The sequence below is a fragment of the Arachis hypogaea genome, chromosome 20 (genome assembly GCF_003086295.3).
Source record: "Arachis hypogaea cultivar Tifrunner chromosome 20, arahy.Tifrunner.gnm2.J5K5, whole genome shotgun sequence".
Taxonomy (NCBI): Eukaryota; Viridiplantae; Streptophyta; class Magnoliopsida; order Fabales; family Fabaceae; genus Arachis; species Arachis hypogaea.
Genome location: NC_092055.1, coordinates 142,591,710 through 142,614,468, shown reverse-complemented (window position 1 = coordinate 142,614,468; position 22,759 = coordinate 142,591,710). Strand labels below are relative to the sequence as shown.

Genomic DNA, 22,759 nt, shown 5'->3' with positions numbered 1-22,759 from the left:
CAGTACCGCGACGGATTAGTCATTGACCTGCCGGGTTGGGGGATACCATGGGAAACCAAAAAAAAAAAACAAAAATATTAGACAAACAATTTTTTTTTTGAGAAATTATAATATTAGACCTATATATATATATATATATAATATAAAGAATGTTGTAGATAAATTATACTCATATCTTGATAATTTTTTATTAATATTTAAGTAAATATCTTAATGTATTTTTTATTTATATAAAATATTTTAGATATTTTTTATTAATAATTAATGGTAGATATTATTTTTAAATTCATTTAAAAATAAGGGTCAATAATAAAATTAAATGCGTAGACACATAATCATTAAAAAAAAAAACATTAACTAAAAGTTTAAATGAAACCAGAATATTTTAATTATTACTAGATTAATATTAGACAAAAAAAAAATAAATCCACCTCCATTTAAAAGAAAATTTTCATTTGTTATTGGTCTGTGCTGCAAGCAGACCCACCATAACGTCACATACAATCCAACAAATGGAAACGTATTTATTTATTAAAAAAAATGCAAGATATCCAGTAAATTTAATCACTATAATTAATTATTATTATTATTATTATTATTATTATTATTATTATTATTATTATATAAAACATATTTATATATAAAATATACATTAATAAAAATGAGTTAAACAATATATATTTATAAACAAATAAATATATAATAGCTAATTTTAACATACAAATAACATTTTTGATATAAAAAAAATGAAAAAATATATTATTTCAAGTCTTAATTAGCTTCAAGTCTTTTTTTAGATGGTTCATACTATATAGTTTCAACTCAAATAAAAGAGTAAAGTTTTTTTTTTAATTTATAATTAATCTCTTTTGATAATATCATCAATAACTAACTACAAATTACAAATTTTATGAAATATAACTAACACACCATAAAATCTCAACCACCAAAATATACCATAAAAAACTATATATAAATTAAATCCAATCATCACACACATTATTCTTAGAATAATGCTCAAAGTGTTTTAACAATAATTTTCACATGAAAATAAAATATTAAGTAATTAATTCCCATGATTAATAATGCTCTAAAATTGAGTAATCTCAACAACAAGGTATTTCCAATTTCAATATTTTGATAATCTAATCAAATAGAAAAAAAATAAGAGTTATATTCTATTTAAAATAGTGTTAAAACTGCTCATAATGTTTTTTTCTTTAGAATTGTTGGTTCTGATCAAATCATTTTTGGAAGTTTATGAAATCCATACTTCCTATCTTATTAATTGTTACTAAATCTAACTTTTAATCTAATTTATTCATTTGAAAATATCATAACTTTGTTTAAAATTGTTATATTTTCCATATCAGCCATCAAATTAATTATCCTATAATTTGTGTATAAATATATGTATAATCTGTTATATTATTTATAATTTTTTCCAATAAACTAAATTTTAATGAGTTATATAGCTCAAATGTCATAGTCTTTCCATACTCATCTAAGAGGTTGCGAGTTTGAGTCTTCTTATTTTTGATAAAAAAAAAATTCAAATTGCATTACATTTAGTTGAATAATTATATGAAATGATTATGATATACGAGTTGTCAAATAAATATTCTCAAAAATATTGTTAATACAAAACATAAACTTTAAATTTAAAATTAATTTACATATTATATAATTAATTTTTAAATAACATATTACTTATTAAAATATATTATATAGTATAAATAATTTATCTATCATCTCACTCTAGTTATACATACGATTAAGATTTTCTAAAGTGAAAAAATTAAAAAAATAATAAAATTAAAAATCAATTATTTTTAAATTAAAATAGTAAAATTTATGTATGATAAAATTAGGTTTAATTACTTTGTTGGTCTCTATAATTTCGCGAAAATTTTAATTAAGTCCCTATATTTTTTTTTAATTGAGTTCTTACACAAATTTTTTTTAATTGGGTTTCTATACTTTTTTTTTCTTTGGATTTTTGGACCAATTTTTTTTTAATTGGGTCCCTATACAATTAAACCAATTACTATCAAGAGGACCTAATTAAAAAAAAAATTGGTGCAGAGACCACATTGAAAAGAAAAAAATATAGAGACCTAATTAAAAAAGTTTGCAAAACTATAAAGACTAATAGAGTAATTAAACCATAAAATTACAAATTCAATTTATTGTACAATTTTGGGTGTGTTTGGCAAACGTGTTGAAAGGGAAGAAGAACATTTAGGTTTCTTGAAAGCGTCAACTTTTAGTTTGGCAAATTTTTTTTATGAAGGCACAAGTGATTTTGTTACCAAAATCACGTTTACAAGAAGTAATAATTCCTACATTTTTTAGCCATGAATACTAACATTTATGTATTTTTTACTAATCTTATCCTTTATGCATGTTATTGTATTATTTATAGAATTTTTGTTATTTGTATTTATATGAGCCTATGAGCTCTATTTTTTTATTATTTATTATTTTTATTTTTTTGTCAACTGTTTGTTTGACATTTTACACTTTTATAATTGTGATTTTTATGTATTATGTTTGTTATTATCTTTTTATAAGAGCAATTTACATAAATAAAATGATTGAAGAAAATTTTTATGCAAATACAACATTGACAAACTACAGACGCAAATGCAACAAACACAATTGTATGTAATCCACGACACCTTCTAACAGAACCCAAATACACGTAATCCGTTATACCTTGTCGTGGATTACATTGAGAACTGAAATACTCATAAACTGCTGCACTCTGTAGCGATTTATGATCATAGGGGCCGAACGGATTATGAAGAGACAAACATTGATAATTTATTTAACAAATTTTTTTTTTCAAACTCAATAATTTATTTAACAAAAGTGTAAATTATTAAACAAACACTTTTTTATAACTGAAATTATTCCTAATTGTTAGATACTTAGATATACTTGTAAAAATCACACTAACAACTTTTTTTTAGCTATAATTGGCTTTTTAACCTTTTTATTAATTTTCGTTAAAAATAATTTTCTTAAATATATTATTATTTTCTTATTTATGTATGATTCTCACTTGAATATATTTGTATAAATATTAAATGAAGTATTTTTCATATAACTGACTTAATAAAGATATTTTCATTTTGTGATAATTTAAACTTAAAAAATATTTTTTAAGAAAATCCTTTAAAATTTATTCAATCGAAAACTAACATTTTAGACTAGACTCAAATTTTAAATTTAACTTTAATTTAAATTACAACAAATTATATTATGTGGTTTAACATATTCTTTTTATTTATAACCGATCTTGGGGTATTAATTTACCTATTATTTTACTATTTTTTTTGTTTTCAAATTATTATTGTCCTTTTTAGTCTCAGTCAAAAAATTATTTTGGTTGATTTTCTGTGAAAATTCTAGTATATATACCAAAAAATATTGAATATATTTCTTTTTATTTTAGAATCACTTTTTTAGATTTTAGACTCTCAGTTGAAAAGATAAGAAATTAATGATCATACGCATGTAACGAACTTGATACGTGTTTTATCTTGTGAATAAAGTAGAATTCAATAAAATAAAAAAAATATAATTAATTAGTTATTTATTAGCTATTTTCTCTTTATTTTTCTGTTTTGGAGTGCATTAAACTACAAGAAATAAAGAAAATTTCTTTATTTTATTTTAATCTTTTTTGTGTTCATTTTTTTCTCAAAAGAATGTGTTGTTTTTGTGAGTAGACATATGTCCATTGGAATTCATAGCGCCAAGAGAAAAATGTTCATAAACCGCTACACCCCTTTAATTTATGTGATGTCAGATTTTCAACGTAATCTACAACATGGTGTAGCAGATTACGTATATTTGGGATCTACTAGAGGGTATCGCGAATTATATACAATTTGTTTGTTGTATTTGTATTTAGAGTTTGTCAATGTTGTATTTACATAAAAAAAAATTTTCAATCATTTTATTTATGTAAATTATCTTTTTTATAATATGATTTATGGATCCTATTAGATAAAAAAAATTAAACATAAATAATAATAATAGTAAAAAATTATAGCATACTAAAAAAGAGTACGAAAAGTACTAAAAATATACTATATAAAAAACATCATCAAAAATTTTTAAATTTATTTCAATCACTACAAAGTAAATTTTAATTTTTTTATTATTTTTAGTACTCTCTTTTATAATTGTAATTATCGTATACTATGTTTTAGTGTAATTTTTTTATAATATAAATTATGATTCTATTAAAAAAGATAAATTAAATAAAAAATTAATTATAGATAATAATAAAATCATAAACGTTAAATTTCAATAATATTAAGAATAAGATTATTAAGAGTAATAGAATAAAAGTACCATGTAAAAAAACTACTAAATTAACATTCTCACATTAATAGTTAAAAAATGTAACATATTTGATTATATATATATCTAAAATTTATAGTTTTTATTTTTATTTAAAAATATATTTTATCTATTTTTATATGTTATTTTTATTTTAGTAAGTAAATATTAATTTTATTATAAAATTAACTAATAAGATTTATTCAAATATCTAAATTAAAATGATAGGATCATATAAAACATTATTTAAGTTGATATCTATTTTAATAATTTTTTATCTAAAAATGATTTTGAATAGTATAAGTTAAACAACACTTATTTTACTATAATCTATTTTAATATAAAAATGATCAAACATAAATCACTTTAATACAAACTAACTTTTTATCAAAATCAAATTTATAAAATCACTTTTATGCAAATTCTCATTGATAAACTTTAATCTAAACACACATAAAATATTGTGAAATGAATTTCATTTTTTTCATTCTCTCGTAACAAAATAAATCGTAAATAAAACAATTATAATTTAAGAACGGGGAATAAGGGAATTAACTAAACTTATTCTGTATTAGATCACAAAAATTCTTTCAAAAAGAGAAAACAAAAAAAATAAAAAATAAAAACCTTGAAAGTAAAGTTGTTTCACTTCCCACTTCCCACATATATGCCAACCTTTCAGGTATTATAATATGTACAATGGGTTATTAAGTTACAAAATGAACATCCCCGTACTATCTAGAATAACCATTCGAGTACTAGTAATAATAAACATCTTCAGCTGATGGAAAAAGATAATACTAATAATTATATCTTTAATATTCCCTAAACCTGTATTGTACACATTGTATAAATATTTCATTGGCTCCTTGTACTTTCCCAAATTTTAATTAGCCATGTCAAAAAGCAATTCAAATTCTTATTTTTATTTTATTTTATTTCTAAGTCAATGTTCTTATTCAAACCAATTATCATCATTTTTTAATTATGGAAGTCAATTATGCGAAAATAACATAACATAACTAACATTCTCTTTTTTTTTTTTTAATTGTTCATAATATTTTTTAATTTAATAAATTAAAAATTAATTTCTTGTAAATTTAAATTTTATTTAAAAATTTATCTCTTAAATTGAATATTGCCGGCCCAAATTTTGCTTTAAAAAATCCATCACTATCATTTAATGAGAATGTAAACACAATACTCATTAGGGTAAGCTAAAAACGATTATACCTAATGCGACCATTTCGGTAAAGTACCATAACATCATATGTATGTTTCAATTTTTAGTAAATTAAATATGGAATATTATCATATGTCATGGTCTACAATACTAAAATTAGTAAAATACCATAATATCATCTGATTGTACCACCTTTTCTCCCGTCTCTTAATTATTCCAACCAACTAAAATACAAATCTCTTTTAACTTTTCTTAAATCCTAACACTTCCTACTAAAAAAAAGAAAATTTTGACTAAAGCAACAAATACTTCTTTTTTTTTAAGTTAAAAAATTATGGTTAAGATATAAGTTTATTATTAATTTTTGAAATTATTAATTTTAAATTAGTTATCATATCTTTAGAATTTTAATATTTAAATCAAATATAATTCAATCCAATAAAATCAAATATAATTTAAATTAGTTATTTTATTTTTAGAAGAGTTAAATTAAATTATCTTATCTTATATTTAGAAGAGTTAAATTAAGTTATCTTATCTTTTAGTTAATTTTGTATGAGTCTATTTAAACACTTTTAGTTCAGTTGTTTTATGCATGTTTTCTTAGTGTGAAAAAGTGTTCTTAGTGTAAAAAAGTGAGCTGAGTGATTTGCTTGCTTGTTGCATAAAGAAGTCTAGAGGATTCAATACTAAAGTAATTCTGTGTGCTAATCTCTTTCAATTTTCATCCCTTTGATTTATGTTGACAATGACAGGTTCTTTGAAGGTATAGTATTCTTTTTCTTATTTCCTTTCCAACCATTTCATTAAATAATGCTTTAAATTTATTAAACCCCCTAAACTTTCAATAACTTCTTTATCATACCTCCTATAAAATCTCATACACTCGGAATAAAATTGTTTCTAATATAAAAAACTTACATGTTAAATTGAAAAATAAAAAGTTCCTTCCAAAATCCATAAATATTAAATACATGATCATCACTTCATTCCTTAATTCCACTACCAAATATATTGTTGTCACCTCTTCTTCTCTACTTCTTATATCTATATACAAAAAACTTGAATTTGATTCCAACTATTAACACAGGTGTTGAATTCATTGAAGATGTTGCAATTTTTTGTTCGTTGGTGGATTTGTGTGTTTGTGCTGTTAAATTTAGGAGCTATTAATGGTCAGAATTACCGAACTGTTAGAAACAAAATCCTTCCATTCAGCAAAATTGTTGTGGATTCTTTGGGACATGGCAACTTTTTTACAATTCAATCTGCCATTGATTTTGTCCCTTCCAACAATAAGTATTGGGTTTTAATTAATGTGAAGGCTGGTATTTACAGGTAATAAATTCAATATTCAACTCTAGATGTACTTTAGATACAATCTCCGGAGAAACTATAGACACATCTGGCTTTCCATATATGAACATTTATTGCCTTCATTCAGCATGTTGCAAAATAAGAAAAGAGTCTCATTTTTAATTTATGCTTTCATATTGCCTTGTTATTGATACATCATACAACTACTGTACCACAAATAAGTAGTTCCATTCGAAACGATAATTAGTTGTAGTTTGCCTTGCATCCTCGAAAAACTGTCCAACAGAATAGTCTGATAAATAATAATTAGAAAAAATATGAGACGAACTAATATACAGTGATCATAATCATAATAAAATTTACTACCTAATTCACTATTTACTATTATTTTCAGTTGTAGTATGTAACTCTTTTATTTAATTTGACTTAAGAAATTTGGTATTACAGGGAAAAAGTGACGATTCTAAGTGATAAACCATACATAATATTGAAGGGAAGTGGAAAGATGAAAACGTGGGTTGAATGGGATGACCATAATACAACTGCTCAGAGCCCCACCTTCCAATCCAATGCTGATAATATCGTCGTCAAATCTATCTCTTTTAGGGTAACTAACCATAATTAATTAATCAATTAATTAATTAATTATTATATCATTCTCTGCCTATTTTAATTAATCCATCTATTTTTTGTGAAACAGAATACATATAACAATCCAATAAATACGAACCCCAGAGTTCCTGCAGTAGCTGCAATGATAAGCGGAGACAAGTCTTACTTTTATAGAGTTGGATTCTTCGGATTGCAAGATACTTTGTGGGATAATCATGGAAAACATTATTATAAACTTTGTACTATTCAAGGTGCCGTTGATTTTATCTTCGGTGCTGGCCAGTCATTGTTTGAGGTAATTGAATTTCTTTAAAATATAAAAGGTGCATGCTATAGTATTTATTATTATCGTTAAAATAACGTTTTTTAGTAGTAAGAGCATCTTTAATGCTTAATTTTAATTTAATTTTATTTTAAGTCTTATAAATGCTACATAAATATTTATAGAATTATATATATTAAAAATTGATTTGAGATTTAATGTGTTATATATATATATATATATATATATATATATATATATATATATAATTTTAATAATATTTTTTAAATAATGTTAAAATTGTTTAGCCACGGTAACATAAAAATAGATTGAATGAGAATTGATGATTAATTAAATGTATTATTGTGTTGGTAATGACAGAGGTGTGGCATAAATGTAATTGGAAGGGAATTAGGAGAAGGATTTATAGGATATATAACAGCGCAAGGGAGAGAAAATCCAGGAGATTCAAATGGGTTTGTGTTCAATAATTGTAATGTATTTGGAGATGGTTCTACTTTTTTGGGAAGACCCTGGAGACCTTATGCCAGAGTTCTTTTCTACAATACAAGTATGGCCAACATTATTCAACCCGCTGGTTGGGATCCATGGGATTCCTCTCAACATGAGTAAGACTTTATGTCTCTATCACTATACTAATCATCTTATTAACAACATTATTAATTCATGTTAAATACAAAACAAAAATATTAATGTATAAAATATTTTTTTTTTTAGGAATAACATTACGTTTGCAGAGTATGGCAATTTTGGACCAGGTTCTGATACCTCCAAACGAGTTAATTGGATTACAAAATTGGATTTAGAGACGGTTAATATGATGACAAGTACGAGTTTCATAGACTCTGAAGGATGGCTTGATCTCAACCAACGGTTTTAAAAAAAACAACAACATTGTCAATACCATTTTAGGTAGAATATAACTCGTTATTATTTTATTAGATTATTAAAAAATTAAAATTAGAAATACTTTCTTATTGAAAATTGAGATTACTCATTTTTTTTAAATTATTAATTTTAGCAATTAATTCTATAAATATTTATCACAACACACCTATATTATACATTCATTTACACAACACTAAAAGATTTTTTTTTTTCAATACTTAGTGTATTTACCAAGGTTCAAATCCGGAAGCAGCTTAATTAAAAAGTACATAAATAGCCATTAAGAGAAATTTTTTTTTTTATCTTAGAACTCTCTTTGTATTTATAGAACTAAAGGGATATATACCTAAAAATTAAAAGAAGCCCACATTTTTTTATATCTTTAATAATGGAGGCACTATTAATATTTTGGCCCACAATTTGAAACCAAACCTAAAAATAGATAAAGCCTAAATCTACAAAAATTTATATATTAATAAAAATAATTATACATGAATCTCAACTCTCTACTTAAAATATTAATAATAGAGATAAATTTAAAATATTGAAAATAAAAATAAAAACATATTAAACGTGAGGTATTCACCAACATGAGAAACCTTCTCGATATAAATACATGTTTGTCTTCTTTTTCTTCAAAATAATTTGGATTGAAAAAAAAAAACATAAAAAAATATGAGTGAGTTTGAGAAAGATGCTCCAATGGCGGTGAGTCCAATATCGAGTTACCTCAACTCCTCTGCCTATAACGTATCTATAATGGTGGTTTTTGAGTCTCAGATTCCAATTGATGAATCAAAGGTCATGCAAATGCTTGGAGACGTGTTTGTTCCCCTCAACAAACGTTTCTCTTCTATCATGGTAAATTCTATTATTATTAGGTGAGAACTCAGGTGAAGTCGACTTTACGTGAAGTTGATACCTGAGAGCCGTTGGATGAAAATTTAGTCAAATCAGTCAAATCGTCTAAAGGCTCTCAGCTATCAACTTCAAGTGAAGTCGACTTCACCTGAGTTTTCACCTTATTATTATTTGAAAAATAAATAATTTTTTAGAGACGAATTTGACTATTTATCCTATTTTTAACGGAATAACAAATTTATCAAATTGAAGACAAAAAAGGAAAGAAGCAATGGAAACAAGTTGATGTGAATCTAAAAGAACACATGAAGATTCCAATATTTGCAAAGAAGGGTGTGAAATTCTATGATGAAGAATTTGATGAATACATGTCAAAGATAGGAGGTGAAAAATTAGCACAAGATAAACCACTTTGGGAAGTGCATCTAATTAAGTATCCAACAAGGAAAAACAATGCTGCGGGTACATCGGTAGTTAAGTTACACCATTCCTTAGGAGATGGCTACACCCTAATGGGGTCATTGCTTTCATGTGTCAAAAGAGTTGATGATCCTTCAATTCCCATAACCTTTCCTTCAAGCCATGCAACAACTTCATCTATTAAGAGATTACCTGAATCCATCTTTTCAATGTTTAAAAGTGCATCTGATTTTGGATGGAACATATTAAGAGGTTCAAATTTTATTGTTGATGATCAATCACCAATAAGGCCAGAGAATAAGGAATTCAAACATGGTTTTGGTATCTCAAATGTCACTCTCTCTTTGGATAGCTTTAAAGTGGTAAAAAATAAGCTCAAAGTGGTAAGTGTTTTTCTTTCTCTTCTTCTTTTTTTTTCCTGAAGAGAAATTATGGTTTGCAAACACTTATATATTCTATTTTCTAATAATTATAGTATTTTTTTAATAAAAAAAATACTTGCTTCCCAAATTGCACTCGTAACATAGGTGGTTGCTCAAAACTGTCGCAAAAGAGTTTTCATAACAATATGAAATAGCTGTAAATTAGTTTAGTGGCGATTTGTAATCCAAAATACTGTTGTTTGTCAAAATTGTTGTAGACTTGTTAGTGTAATATTTTTTACTAGAAAAATTGAGACAAAGTTGTTAACATTCATTTGAAAATTTATTATTTTAAATAAATTAAATACTTAATTACTATGTATTATTATTATTATTATTATTATTATTATTATTATTATTATTATTATTATTATTATTATTATTATTATTATTATATTGAACACATACTTGTGAAAAATTAATTTATTTATATTACGGTAATTTATTTAACAAAGTATATTATTTTTTCCTTAAGAAAAGGTTATATTGTTAATGATAATAAATATAACTCTTTATATTGTTAATGATCCAGACCACAAATGATACCCTAGTTGGCATGATCTTCCTGGGAATAAGGTTATATATGGAAGCAAAGAGTTATGAATCAAGAAAAACACAAGCAACAGCAATAGTGATGCTTAATGCAAGAAAAATTAGAGCTTACAAATCAGTGGAGGAGATGCTTCAAACTAATTCAGACACTTCATGGGGGAATCGATTTCATTCCCTCCACCTTCCAATACCCAAATTAAGCGATGCCAATACATGCAACCCACTTGACTTTGTTTTGGAGGCCCACAAAATCATTATTGGGCTCAGAAATTCTTCGGTCCTTCCTTTAAGCGGTTTGATTTTGCGGATGCTGGACAAAATTAAAGGCACAGAGGTTTGTTGTAGCTCAACATTTCTTGTCCAACAAAAAAAATAGTTTTATTTTGAGTAAACCTCAAATTAGTTAACCAACTCGAATTGGTTAAATGGTCAACTCACTTATCTATTTAATCAAGTGTCAGAATTTAAATTTTATTTTATAAATACAATAATATATTAACCAACGATAAACCCTTAAATGAATTCATCTTTAACGGGTTAATTTATTTAATGTTATTGAATAATTTTCAGGCAGCAGCAAAACATGCTTACAAGACGGTGGCAAATTCAAGTGTTATAATCTCAAATGTGGTTGGACCTGTGGAACAAGTGGCTTTGGCTAATCATCCCATTAAACGATTTTATTTTACAGCAACTGGTCTACCTACTGTGCGTTCACTTCTAATCTCTTCTTCATCTTAAACTATACATAAAATAAAAGATATGTGCAAGATAAAATGGACTATAATAAAACAAAGTAAAAAAAAAAAACGTATTTTTTTATTTAAAATTTGTCAAAAGTTTTAAAATACTCTTAAATTTTATTTTATTTTAATTTTATTTTAAAAAAATTTTATTTGTATCAAATGTACCTTAACAGTTAAATGGACTAATCCAATAATAAAATATTTTTTTAGATAAAATAAAAGATTTGTACAAGATAAAATGGACTACAATAAAACAAAGTAAAAAAAAGGTATATTTTAATTTAAAATCTGTTAAAAATTTTAAAATACTCTTAAATTTTATTTTATTTTAATTTTATTTTAAAAAAAATTTATTTGTATCAAATGTACTTGACAGTTAAATTATCAAAAAATTAGGACTAATCCAATAATAATACTTGAAAACTACTAATTAAGAGTGAATAACAGAATTTTGTATTTAGTTTGTTTGTGCTAAAGGTTTTTTTGGAAAGTTGTTGGTTTATTGTTATATCGATTCTAAATTTTTTAAAAAATTAGGTGACATGAGTATATTTAAAATAAATATTTTTTTTAGATAAAATAAAAATAAAATAAAATGTAAAAATATTTTTTTTTTTTTTTAAATTTAAGGGATAAAAAGTATATTTTTTGAAAAACTTTAATGAAAATTCACAACCCAAAATAGAAATTTAGGAGTATAAAATTTAAATTAAATAAATAAAAATGATATGCAGACTTTTTAAAGAAGTAAGTAGGACATTAAAATATTATATTATATAATTTTTTAGTACGTATCATAAATACTAACATGATAAATGATATTGTTTCGAAAAACACATGCAGAGCCTGAGTGTGACAATATTAAGTTACATGGGGAACATACACATTGCATTTGGAGTGGATAAAGGAGTGATAGATGAACACCAACTGCTTTCATGTTTTGAAACTGCTAAGGAGATGATTTTCAATGCAGCAAATAAAATATGATTTTGTTTTACACATATTTTATTTGTTTTACAAAATTGGAAATGCATTATGCTCTCTTATTGTATAAGTCTATTCTTATGTTACAATAAAATATTGAGCAAAACTTTAATTTATACAAGTGGCAGCATTTAATTTATTGGGTGTGATATTTTCTTTTATTTAGGTTTTTTGTGGCCAGTAGCTAGCCGTGGTAATAGATAGGATAGGGTAGAATTTGGAATCAACCCTAATGCTATTCGCGAATTGAAATTTTTATATAAACTCAATTTTATCTTATTCGTAAGTTAAGAATATCTCAACCCTAACTCTATTTGTTTAACTGTTTTTAATTCGTGAGTATCTAATTTTATTCGCGGGTTACAAAAAAGATACAATATTATTATATAAATTGATAATAATTTAATATAGAAAATTCATTCGGAAGAGGAATCCGAATCCTATAAGAATCGTATGGACTCTTATCAAAGAAAAACAGGATTAACTGAAGCTGTTCAAATAGGCACAGGTTAACTAAACGGGATTTCTATAGCAATTAGGATCATGGATTTTCAGTTTATGGGGGGTAGTATGGATCTGTAGTAGGCGAGAAAATAGCCCGTTTAGTCGAACATGTCAACTTTTACCTCTTATTCTAGTATGTGCGTCCGGAGGAGCACGTATGCAAGAAGGAAGTTTGAGTTTGATGTAAATGGCTAAAATATCTGCTGCTTTATATGAGTATCAAAAAAATAAAAGGTTATTTTATGTACCCATCCTTACATCTCTTACTACTGGTGGGGTGACCGCCAGTTTCGGCATGTTGGGCGATATCATTATTGCCGAACCCGATGCTTACATTGCATTTGCGGGTAAAAAAGTAATTGAACAAACGTTGAATACGACAATACTCAAAGGTTCACAAGTAGCTGAATATTTATTCTAAAATGGCTTATTTGATTCAATCGTATCGCGTAATCCTTTAAAAGGGGTTTTAAGTGAGTTATTTCAACTTCATGCTTTCTTCCCTTTGTGAAAAATTAAAAAAAAAAGTATTAAATTATCAATTAATGATCTTCTTTTAGTGACTAAGGATCTTTTACATTTAGTAAAAGGTTTTTTTTTCAACATCCACTTAAAACGTATTTTTATACAAGTATATAACATATACATATATAAAGTGCGGGTTGGTCGGGTAGGATTGAGGTTCAACCCGTACCTTAACGGTGCACATGACACGGTCCGGCTCAAAGATCCGGTCAGGACCCGAATACTTTAAGGCTAATTTAATGTGATTTCACCGAATTTAAGGACGGATAAGGGTATTAAAAATAGACCCAGTCATTGTTTAGGGTCGGGTCCGGGTCAAGACGAACCCAGCTTCACCCGACTCATGTGCATCCTAGGAGAACTAAAAAAGGTATATATGTTTTAAATTAATTACAATATTTTGTTATATTAATTATAGAGGAGTGACAGGGTCAGCAGGTATTGTGATTTGTAGCCATTAATTAGCCATCACTTGTGTTTTTAATTGTGTGAGATTACATCTAATGGTGTGAGATTACTCACTTTTCTTTTGCTGGTTAAGTGTTGGCCAGATTTTAATAAAAATGCTGGCCCTCTAGACTTTCTCTTAATTATAAGCTTATTATTTTGTTTTTTGTTAAAGTAGGAAATAGATCAAAGAAGCATAAAATTAGAATTTATGGACAAATACAAGTTCAAGTATGGTTGTTAACTTCTCTATAACAAGTATTTTTTTCTTGTTTATAAATGAGTATATCATAATTTTTTGACATAAAGTTTATCAAGATCCAGACTTCACCTAGTCGAGACACGGTTTTAGTGTGGTGCGAAAGTAGTGTGATTTTATCGGATCTAAGGTCGGGTAAGGATTTCAAAAATAGACTTGATCATTATTTAGGGTCGAGTTCGAGTTAAGACAAACCCGATTTCACACGATCCCATGTGCACCCTTACCGCACCCTACTCAATCTGCATGAGAACTCTACCCGCACCTTATCCTATCTGCTGCGGATCGAATTGGCAACTCTATTCGACTAAATAGGGTCGGATTAAATACCCACGAGTACAATGTATGTTGCCGCTCCTAACAGTAGCTTTTCTTTTTGTTTGTTTGTTTTTTTTTTTTTAACATTAACACTGTGTTATGTTATTGTGTTGATCACTTCACCTTTTTTTTTTTAGCTTTTATGAGGATAAATTATCTGGGAAAAAAATGAAATGAAGAAGAGCCTCGATGAATTTGGTTTGGATATAGAAAATTTGATTAACATTGAGTTGGGAAGATGAAGGTAGTTTTGTCCAAAAAATAGAAAAAAGACGATTTTAAATAAAATTCAATGTTTGAGTTGATTGTAAATACAAAAATATTTTAGAGAAAATTTTTTATTTTCGGTCAAAGTTACCGAAGCTAAAATCCTACTTAGTCTTTATTTATAATATTAACTACTAATTTGTTTTTCAAAAAATTTAACTGTTGACAAAAAAAATTTACAAAATAATTCTTAAAGAATGATTTGAAAATATGACAAGAAGAACTAATAAATATTATATTTTTTTATAAGTAATAAAAAAAATTTTATATTTAACAAACAAATTATTTATTTTATCTATTTTGTGACAATATTTAAATAAATATTTAGAAGGTATACAAAAAAAATTTGAAATAAAATTTGAATTTCAGATTTTTCTTTTTATTTTTCAAAAAAAATGGTCATTCACAATAATATTTTAAATTACTTGACAAAAAATTATTAAATTTTAAAGATAAAAATATTTTATTTTTTAATAATAATTACAAAAATTTGTATCAAAATTTAATTTCTAAAATTTTTTTTAGAATTTATATTTAAGCTAGTTCTTTTTATCGCGTTTTTAAATCTTTTAAAAACTTATTTATTATTAGCATTTTTAAAATTTTTTTTATTAACAATGTAAACTTTTAAATACTATTTTAATAATTTATTATTTTTATATTTTTTAATGTATTTGTATCTCACTTATCCATATCAGTTATCTTGAGTCATAAAACATACTTAAAACGTGAGGAGAGAGTGAGAAACATATACCTAAAATGTATAAATAGCCAACATATTTTTAATGTTAATAGACATTGTTTGATCTTTACATATAAGTGATTTTTAGAGTAAACACTAAATTGAATTTCAGATTAATTATTTTATTCTAAAAAAAAAATATTACTTTAAAATTTTTTAAACATTACTCCCGTTGAACAAATTATTCTTCTATTATTTTGAAAGGAGAAAATTTTGTTTTATAATAGTACTTTTACTTAATTGTCTTATAGTTAAATTTTTAAAATTTTATTTATTCAACACTTACATAAAAAATTTGACTGAGAAGATGGGTGAATTAACCTGTTTAACAGGAATTAGAGACTTTAAAGTATTAAGAATTTATATATGAATTATTGTTACTATTGTTATTGGTTTGTCTTGTGCTCATCCTAGCCTTTATATTCTTGTTGGTCCATCTAACAGGATTTTTTCCATCTTTAAATTCTTTGTATTTATAAAACTAAAGGGATATATACCTAAAATTTACAAGTAGCCAACATATATTTATATCTTTAATAATGAGGGTAATTTTTTAGTCTTGACATATAAATAATGTGCCAGCTATATGTAACATAGAGATTTATGTAGAAGATAACAAAGAAAATAAATTTAGAATACAACTTTAGGATCTTCACTCAAAATTAAGTAAAGAAGCTAGAAATTTAACAAAGAGCATACAACTTTATAATCCTTACTCAAAATTCATTCACCAATAAACTTAATAATTTGTTATAAAAGAATCATAGATCAATTGTAAGTGTTAGAAACAAGAAAGAGTAATCTGAAAAGTGTATTATTGAGTTGTGATAAAAAGGTACAATATACAAGGGGTATTTATAGGTGCTAAATGAATCAAAGTAATAAAGACATAGAATCCTACAATTAATGTACAGATATACTATATAAATATAGACGATACTAATTGATTCTAATGATTCTCTAACATCCCCCCTCAAACTCAAGTGGGAGCTAAGGATACCAACTTGAGTTTGGATAACAAAGTCCGGAAACGAGTCGGGTAATGAGCTTTTGTGAAGATATCAGTAGTCTGATCTAGTGTTCCAACATCAATGAGACGAACAGCATCAATAAGGATACGTTGCCGAACAAAGTGACAATCAATCTCAATGTGTTTGGTGCGTTCATGAAACACATCATTATGGGCGATCTGAATAGCACTGCGGTTATCACAAAAAACATCAGTAGGGGACGACTGAGGAGCACCCAAATCTTCGAGAAGCCAACGAACCGAGATAACTTCAGCAGTGGTGTCAGCGAGGGCACAGTACTCAGCTTCTGTGCTTGAGCGAGCAGTGAACGTTTGCTTCTTAACACGCCAAGAAATGAGAGCGTCGCCAAGAAACAAACAGTAACCAGTAGTAGAACGACGATCAGTGTGATCACCAACCCAATCAGCATCGGAGTAAGCCTGAAGAGACAAAGAGGAATGGGCAGAAAAATAAAGGCCATGAAATAGAGTGCCTTTGATGTAGCGAAGAATGCGAAGAACTGCCGCTTAGTGAGTAGTACGAGGAGCTGACAAGAACTGGCTAAGTACATGAACCGGATAGGTGATGTCTGGTCGGGTGACAGTCAAATAGACGAGACCGCCAACTAACTGTCGATAGAGAGTTGGATTATCCAAAACAGTGCCATCCATAGGGGTAAATCGAACATTAGGCTCAAGAGGAGTAGACTCAGTGCGACTATCTGGAATCCCAGCGCGAACAAGAAGATCTGAAGCATACTTAGCCTGAGAGAGATAGATGCCATAATCGGTGGAGATGACCTCGAGACCAAGAAAATAGCTGAGAGAACCAAGATCTTTCATCTCAAAGGTACGGTGAAGTGAGCCTTGAGATCAGAGATACCATCAACATCTTCCTCAGTAATGATCATGTCATCAACATATAAAAGTAGAAGAACAACTCCACGTTCGCTTTTATGAATGAAGAGCGCATATGAATTTAGAATTCATGCATATTTAAATAAGTTTCCCTAAATCTATCTAAAACAGATTTAGATAATGACAACGAGTAGTTTTTATAAGAGTAAAAAAAATATTCAATAATTATTGGCAGACTAAATCTTTAAAATAATCCCTCATATTTAACTTATGTACTAATTTTATTTTTGAGATTTTAATTGCACTATTTTAGTCGTTTAGATTATATTTCGAACTACATACAAGTTCAGAAAAATTTTTTAACATGACTTAGCTGCTGATTTGGCACAACTAATGTCATGTGGGATGTTTTAATAGCTAGCTAATGTGGCTCTAAAAGTATGGCACAGTCAAGTGATTAAAAAAATAAAAAATTATGTGTAATTTCTTTTCATCTGAAATTAATAGTTAAAAGTTATTAAATAATAATTTAATTATATTTATCAAATTATTTAATAATTTTTAATTATTAACTTTTCACGTGAAAACAATTGTATATAAGTTTTCATATAAAAAATCACTAATAAGGATAAAATTAAAATATCAAAAAATTTTGAGGGCCAACCGCTTTTAGCAATTTTGGTTAGTATAATTAGCTAGTACAAATATCAAATTAATTTCAACAAATAAATTTTACTGATTTGTATGTATATACTCTGGTAAATATGGGTACAAATTGTGTTAATTTATGCGTATAAATTCTGATAAATATATATACAAATTATGTACTTCATGTGTCTTGGATAAATATAGGTATAAATTATTGTTGGCTAATTACCTATCTAAAATAATAATGTTTACTATTTATGTAATATTGCTGCTAAAATACATTAAAAAATATCAACGATTTATAATTCAAATGACATAATCTTTCGATCCTTACTTAGAGTCTTGAATTCGAGTGTTACTTCTAACATTTTGAAAAAAAAAAAAAACATTATTAAAAAATATTAGAAATAAAATAAAGACACATTAAACGTGATGTATTTACCCACATGAGAAACTAACTAACTAAGCTTCTCGATATAAATACACGTACTTGTGTGTCTTCTTTTTCTTCAAACAGTTTATATTGAAAACGTAGAAAAATGAGTGAGTTTGAGAAAGATGCTCCAATGGCGGTGAGTCCAATGTCGAGTTACCTCAACACCTCTGCCTTGAACGTATTTATAATAGTCGTTTTTGAGTTGGAGATTCCAATTGATGAATCAAAGATCATGCAAGTGCTTAAAGACGTGTTTGTTCCCCTCAACAAACGTTTCTCTTCTATCATGGTAAAATCTCATGTCAACTTTAGTGTATACATATATATCATATAAATTAAATAAGATTTATGATATGAAAAACTTTTAACAATTGAACTTTTTATTAGCAAGATGACTCATCACTATATATCATGATATATTTAATAATCATTGATGTTAGTTTTGCTCTCTTTATTTTCTAACAACATTTAACTAAATTTAAATCAACATATATAATTGGATAAGATAAATATTACTTTCTAAGCAAAAATATTTACTTGTTACACAAAAAACAACCCAATAAGTATCATATATTTATTTATAGTATATATATTGTTTAACTTATTTTTTATATATATTTTATATTTTAACATATATTTTATATAAAAGATTACAGATAATTAATTTGGTGACTAATAATTTTTTATATGTGCACATAACATGATTGTTAATGTTACAAGTGTGAAAAGTGTTAAAATTAGTCTCACATCAAAGAAAGCAAAAAAAAAAGTGAAAAATTTATAAGATGAGAGATCCATTAACTTACCATCTTACAGTTATTTGTAAAAAATTAAATCGAGATACAGTAGTAGTATTTTTAACGGAATAACAAAATCTTTTAACGGAGTAAAAAATTATCAGATTGAAGACAAAAAAGGAAAGAAGCAATGGAAACAAGTTGATGTGAATCTAAAAGAACACATCAAGAGTCCAATATTTGCAAAGAAGGGTCTGAAATTCTATGATGAAGAATTTGATGAATACATGTCAAATATAGGAGGTGAAAAGTTAGCACAAGATAAACCACTTTGGGAAGTGCATTTAATTAAGTATCCAACAAGAAAAAACAATGCTGCGGGTACATCGGTAGTTAAGTTACACCATTCCTTAGGAGATGGCTACACCCTAATGGGGTCATTGCTTTCATGTGTCAAAAGAGTTGATGATCCTTCAATTCCCATAACCTTTCCTTCAAGCCATGCAACAACTTCATCTATTAAGAGATTACCTGAATCCATCTTTTCAATGTTTAAAAGTGCATCTGATTTTGGATGGAACATATTAAGAGGTTCAAATTTCATTGTTGATGATCAATCACCAATAAGGCCAGAGAATAAGGAATTCAAACATGGTTTTGGTATCTCAAATATCTCTCTCTCTTTGGATAGCTTTAAAGTGGTCAAAAATAAGCTCAAAGTGGTAAGTGTTTTTCTTTCTTCTTATTTTTTTTTTTGTGAATAAATGACCATTTGTATCCATGAAAGATGAAAACAACCCACACTAAATTGAAATTAAATTTGTACCCACGTAAGATGCCTTTCGTGTAACAAAAGTACCCTGTTTTTGGAGGGTTGGAGTGCCACGTAGGATACTTTTGTTAGAGAGCATCTTGCGTGTGTACAAGTTTAGTTTCGATCTAAAGCGTACTTAATTACTATGTATTATCATTAATATTATTATTATGTTGAACAATGAACACATACTTGTGAATAAATAAGTTATTTATATTACACTAATTTATTTAACACAGTATATTATTTTTTTCCTTAAAAAAGGTTAAGGTTGTCTAAATTTTCCAAAATGACAATAAATATATATAACTCTTTATATTGTTAATGATCCAGACCACAAATGATACCCTAGTGGGCATGATCTTCCTGGGCATAAGGTTATACATGGAAGCAAAGAGTTATGAATCAAGAAAAGCAAAAACAACAGCATTAGTGTTGGTTAATACAAGAAAAATTAGAGCTTACAAATCAGTGGGGGAGATGCTTCAAACTAATTCAGAGTCTTCATGGGGGAATCAATTTCATTACCTGCACCTTCCCATACCCGAATTAAGCGATGCCAATACATCCAACCCACTTGACTTTGTTTTGGAGGCCCATAAAATCATTAGTGGGCTCAGAATTTCTTTGGCGCTACCTTTTAGTAGTGTGTTTTTGGGCTTGCTGGATAAAATCAAAGGCCCAGAGGTTTGTTTTCGCTCAACTTTAGCATTTCTTGTCGGAAAAAAAAATGATTTTTCTTGATAACCAACAATTACAAATATAAGCATGAATGTGGCAATAACCCTACCCGCGGGCACCCAACCCGATCCCACCTGGTCGGGTAGGGTTGCCAATCCGATCCGCAGCGGGTAGGGTAGGGTGCGGGTAAGGTTCTCGTGCGGGTAGGGTAGGGTGCAGGTTGAGCCTCAATCCTATCCGATCAACCCGCACTCTATATATGTATATGTTATATACTTATATAAAAATATATTTTACGTAGATATTGAACCAAAGACCTCTCACTAAATGCAAAAGATCTTTAGCCACTAAAAAAATCATTAATTGCTAATTTAATATCTTTTTTTACATAAAAACCAGTTCTATTTTGAATTATCATCAAGTTATATAATAATAGTGTATCTTTTCTATAATATGTGGGTAGGGTCGGGTTCCTACGGGTTAAGTGGAGTAGAGTTAGGGTTGAAATATTTTTAACCCGCGAATAGAATAGGGTTGAGTTTATATAAAAATTTCAACCCGCGGGTAGGGTTAGGGTTGGATCCAAACCCTACCCTATCCTACCCATTGCCACCCTAAGCATGAATACTAATCAAGGCAAAGTTTCCTTAATTAATTCCTTAACCAAGTAATGCGTTAATTCACCAAAGGAAAAAAAAAAGGAATACATATCTATTTTGGTTTTTACAAATGGTTGGAGACAAATCAATTCTTCAAAATTTAAATATTGTATATGCAAATTTTATCCGAGATGATTAATATATCAACTTTTTCACTGTTAAAAGTCTACTATAGCAAGTAATAAACTCTAATGTTTTCTTTTCTTCGTTTCTTCACTATCTTTTCTTAACAGGCTTACAATATGTTATCATAGTTTATAATAGAAGAATTACACTCCATAATTGACATTAATTCTTTTATTAAAGAAAATAGAATATATAAGATAAATGGCATGAAAATGATAAACAACATTTGTAGTTATTTAATGTTATTCAATTTATTTCAGGCTGCAGCAAAGCATGTGTACAAGACAATAGAAAATTCAAGTGTTAGCATCTCAAATGTGGTTGGACCTGTGGAACAAGTGGCTTTTGCTAATCATCCCATCAAAGGATTTTATTTTATGTCAATTGGTATACCTCAGGTGCTCTCTTGTTCATCTTAAAAATAAATTGAAAATAAAAATCCTGAAAATTTTTTAATGAGAACCCACAACCCAAAATAAAGATTTAGGAGTACAAGGTTCAAATTAAACAGATAAAAATAATATGCAGACATTTTAAAAAAGTGAGTAGGGCCATTAAAGTATAATATTATATAATTTTTTAGTACCTATTATAAATAAATGGTAAATGACATTGTTTCAAAAAATTTATGCAGAGCGTGCTGGTAACAATATTAAGTTACATGGGGAACTTACACATTGCATTTGGAGTGGAGAAAGGAGTCATAGATGAACACCAACTGCTTTCATGTTTTGAAACTGCTAAGGAGATGATTTTCAATGCAGCAAATAAAACATGATTTTGTTTTACATTATGCTCTCTTATTGTATGACAGTATGAGTCTTTGTTGCTCTATATGCTCTCTCATTGTATGAGTCTACTGTTATTTTACAATAAAATAATGAGAAAAACTTTAGTTTAGTCTTTGAAAGATGTATGTTACATTTTATTTATTGGCTAATTAAATCATTACAATTTAGTGTTTCTTTTTTTTTTTCAAAGATTCGACTTATAACTTGGCAAATCATTACAATTTAGTGTTTGGAATATCTCACGTTATAGCAATTTAACCCACTGTAAATCGTTTTTGTTGTTTTAGATATCCCATGAAAAAGCATAAGAGAAG

General features: G+C 26.9%; 3 protein-coding genes across 4 annotated transcripts; all 3 read left to right on the top strand.

The window, feature by feature from the left end:
- The first annotated feature begins 6,287 nt into the window (after nucleotides 1-6,287).
- LOC112786588 (probable pectinesterase 55) lies at nucleotides 6,288-8,631 on the top strand. Its single transcript, XM_025829958.1, has 6 exons — nucleotides 6,288-6,305; nucleotides 6,630-6,877; nucleotides 7,304-7,463; nucleotides 7,557-7,763; nucleotides 8,112-8,359; nucleotides 8,469-8,631. Exons 1-6 carry the CDS (start codon nucleotides 6,288-6,290, stop codon nucleotides 8,629-8,631), a joined length of 1,044 nt encoding a protein of 347 aa, XP_025685743.1.
- A 1,260-nt stretch (nucleotides 8,632-9,891) lies between these two features.
- LOC114926152 (wax ester synthase/diacylglycerol acyltransferase 4-like) lies at nucleotides 9,892-12,761 on the top strand. Its single transcript, XM_029296665.2, has 4 exons — nucleotides 9,892-10,303; nucleotides 10,875-11,228; nucleotides 11,465-11,602; nucleotides 12,484-12,761. Exons 1-4 carry the CDS (start codon nucleotides 10,013-10,015, stop codon nucleotides 12,625-12,627), a joined length of 927 nt encoding a protein of 308 aa, XP_029152498.2. The 5' UTR covers nucleotides 9,892-10,012; the 3' UTR covers nucleotides 12,628-12,761.
- A 5,970-nt stretch (nucleotides 12,762-18,731) lies between these two features.
- LOC112786587 (wax ester synthase/diacylglycerol acyltransferase 4-like) lies at nucleotides 18,732-22,617 on the top strand. Of its 2 annotated transcripts, none has more exons than XM_072229426.1 (5): nucleotides 18,732-18,926; nucleotides 19,539-20,096; nucleotides 20,522-20,875; nucleotides 21,915-22,041; nucleotides 22,289-22,617. In XM_072229426.1, exons 1-5 carry the CDS (start codon nucleotides 18,741-18,743, stop codon nucleotides 22,363-22,365), a joined length of 1,302 nt encoding a protein of 433 aa, XP_072085527.1. In that variant the 5' UTR covers nucleotides 18,732-18,740; the 3' UTR covers nucleotides 22,366-22,617. The 2 variants fall into 2 exon arrangements, with proteins under 2 accessions (XP_072085527.1, XP_072085526.1); XM_072229425.1 differs by having other exon boundaries at nucleotides 21,915-22,052.
- Nucleotides 22,618-22,759: the final 142 nt, after the last annotated feature.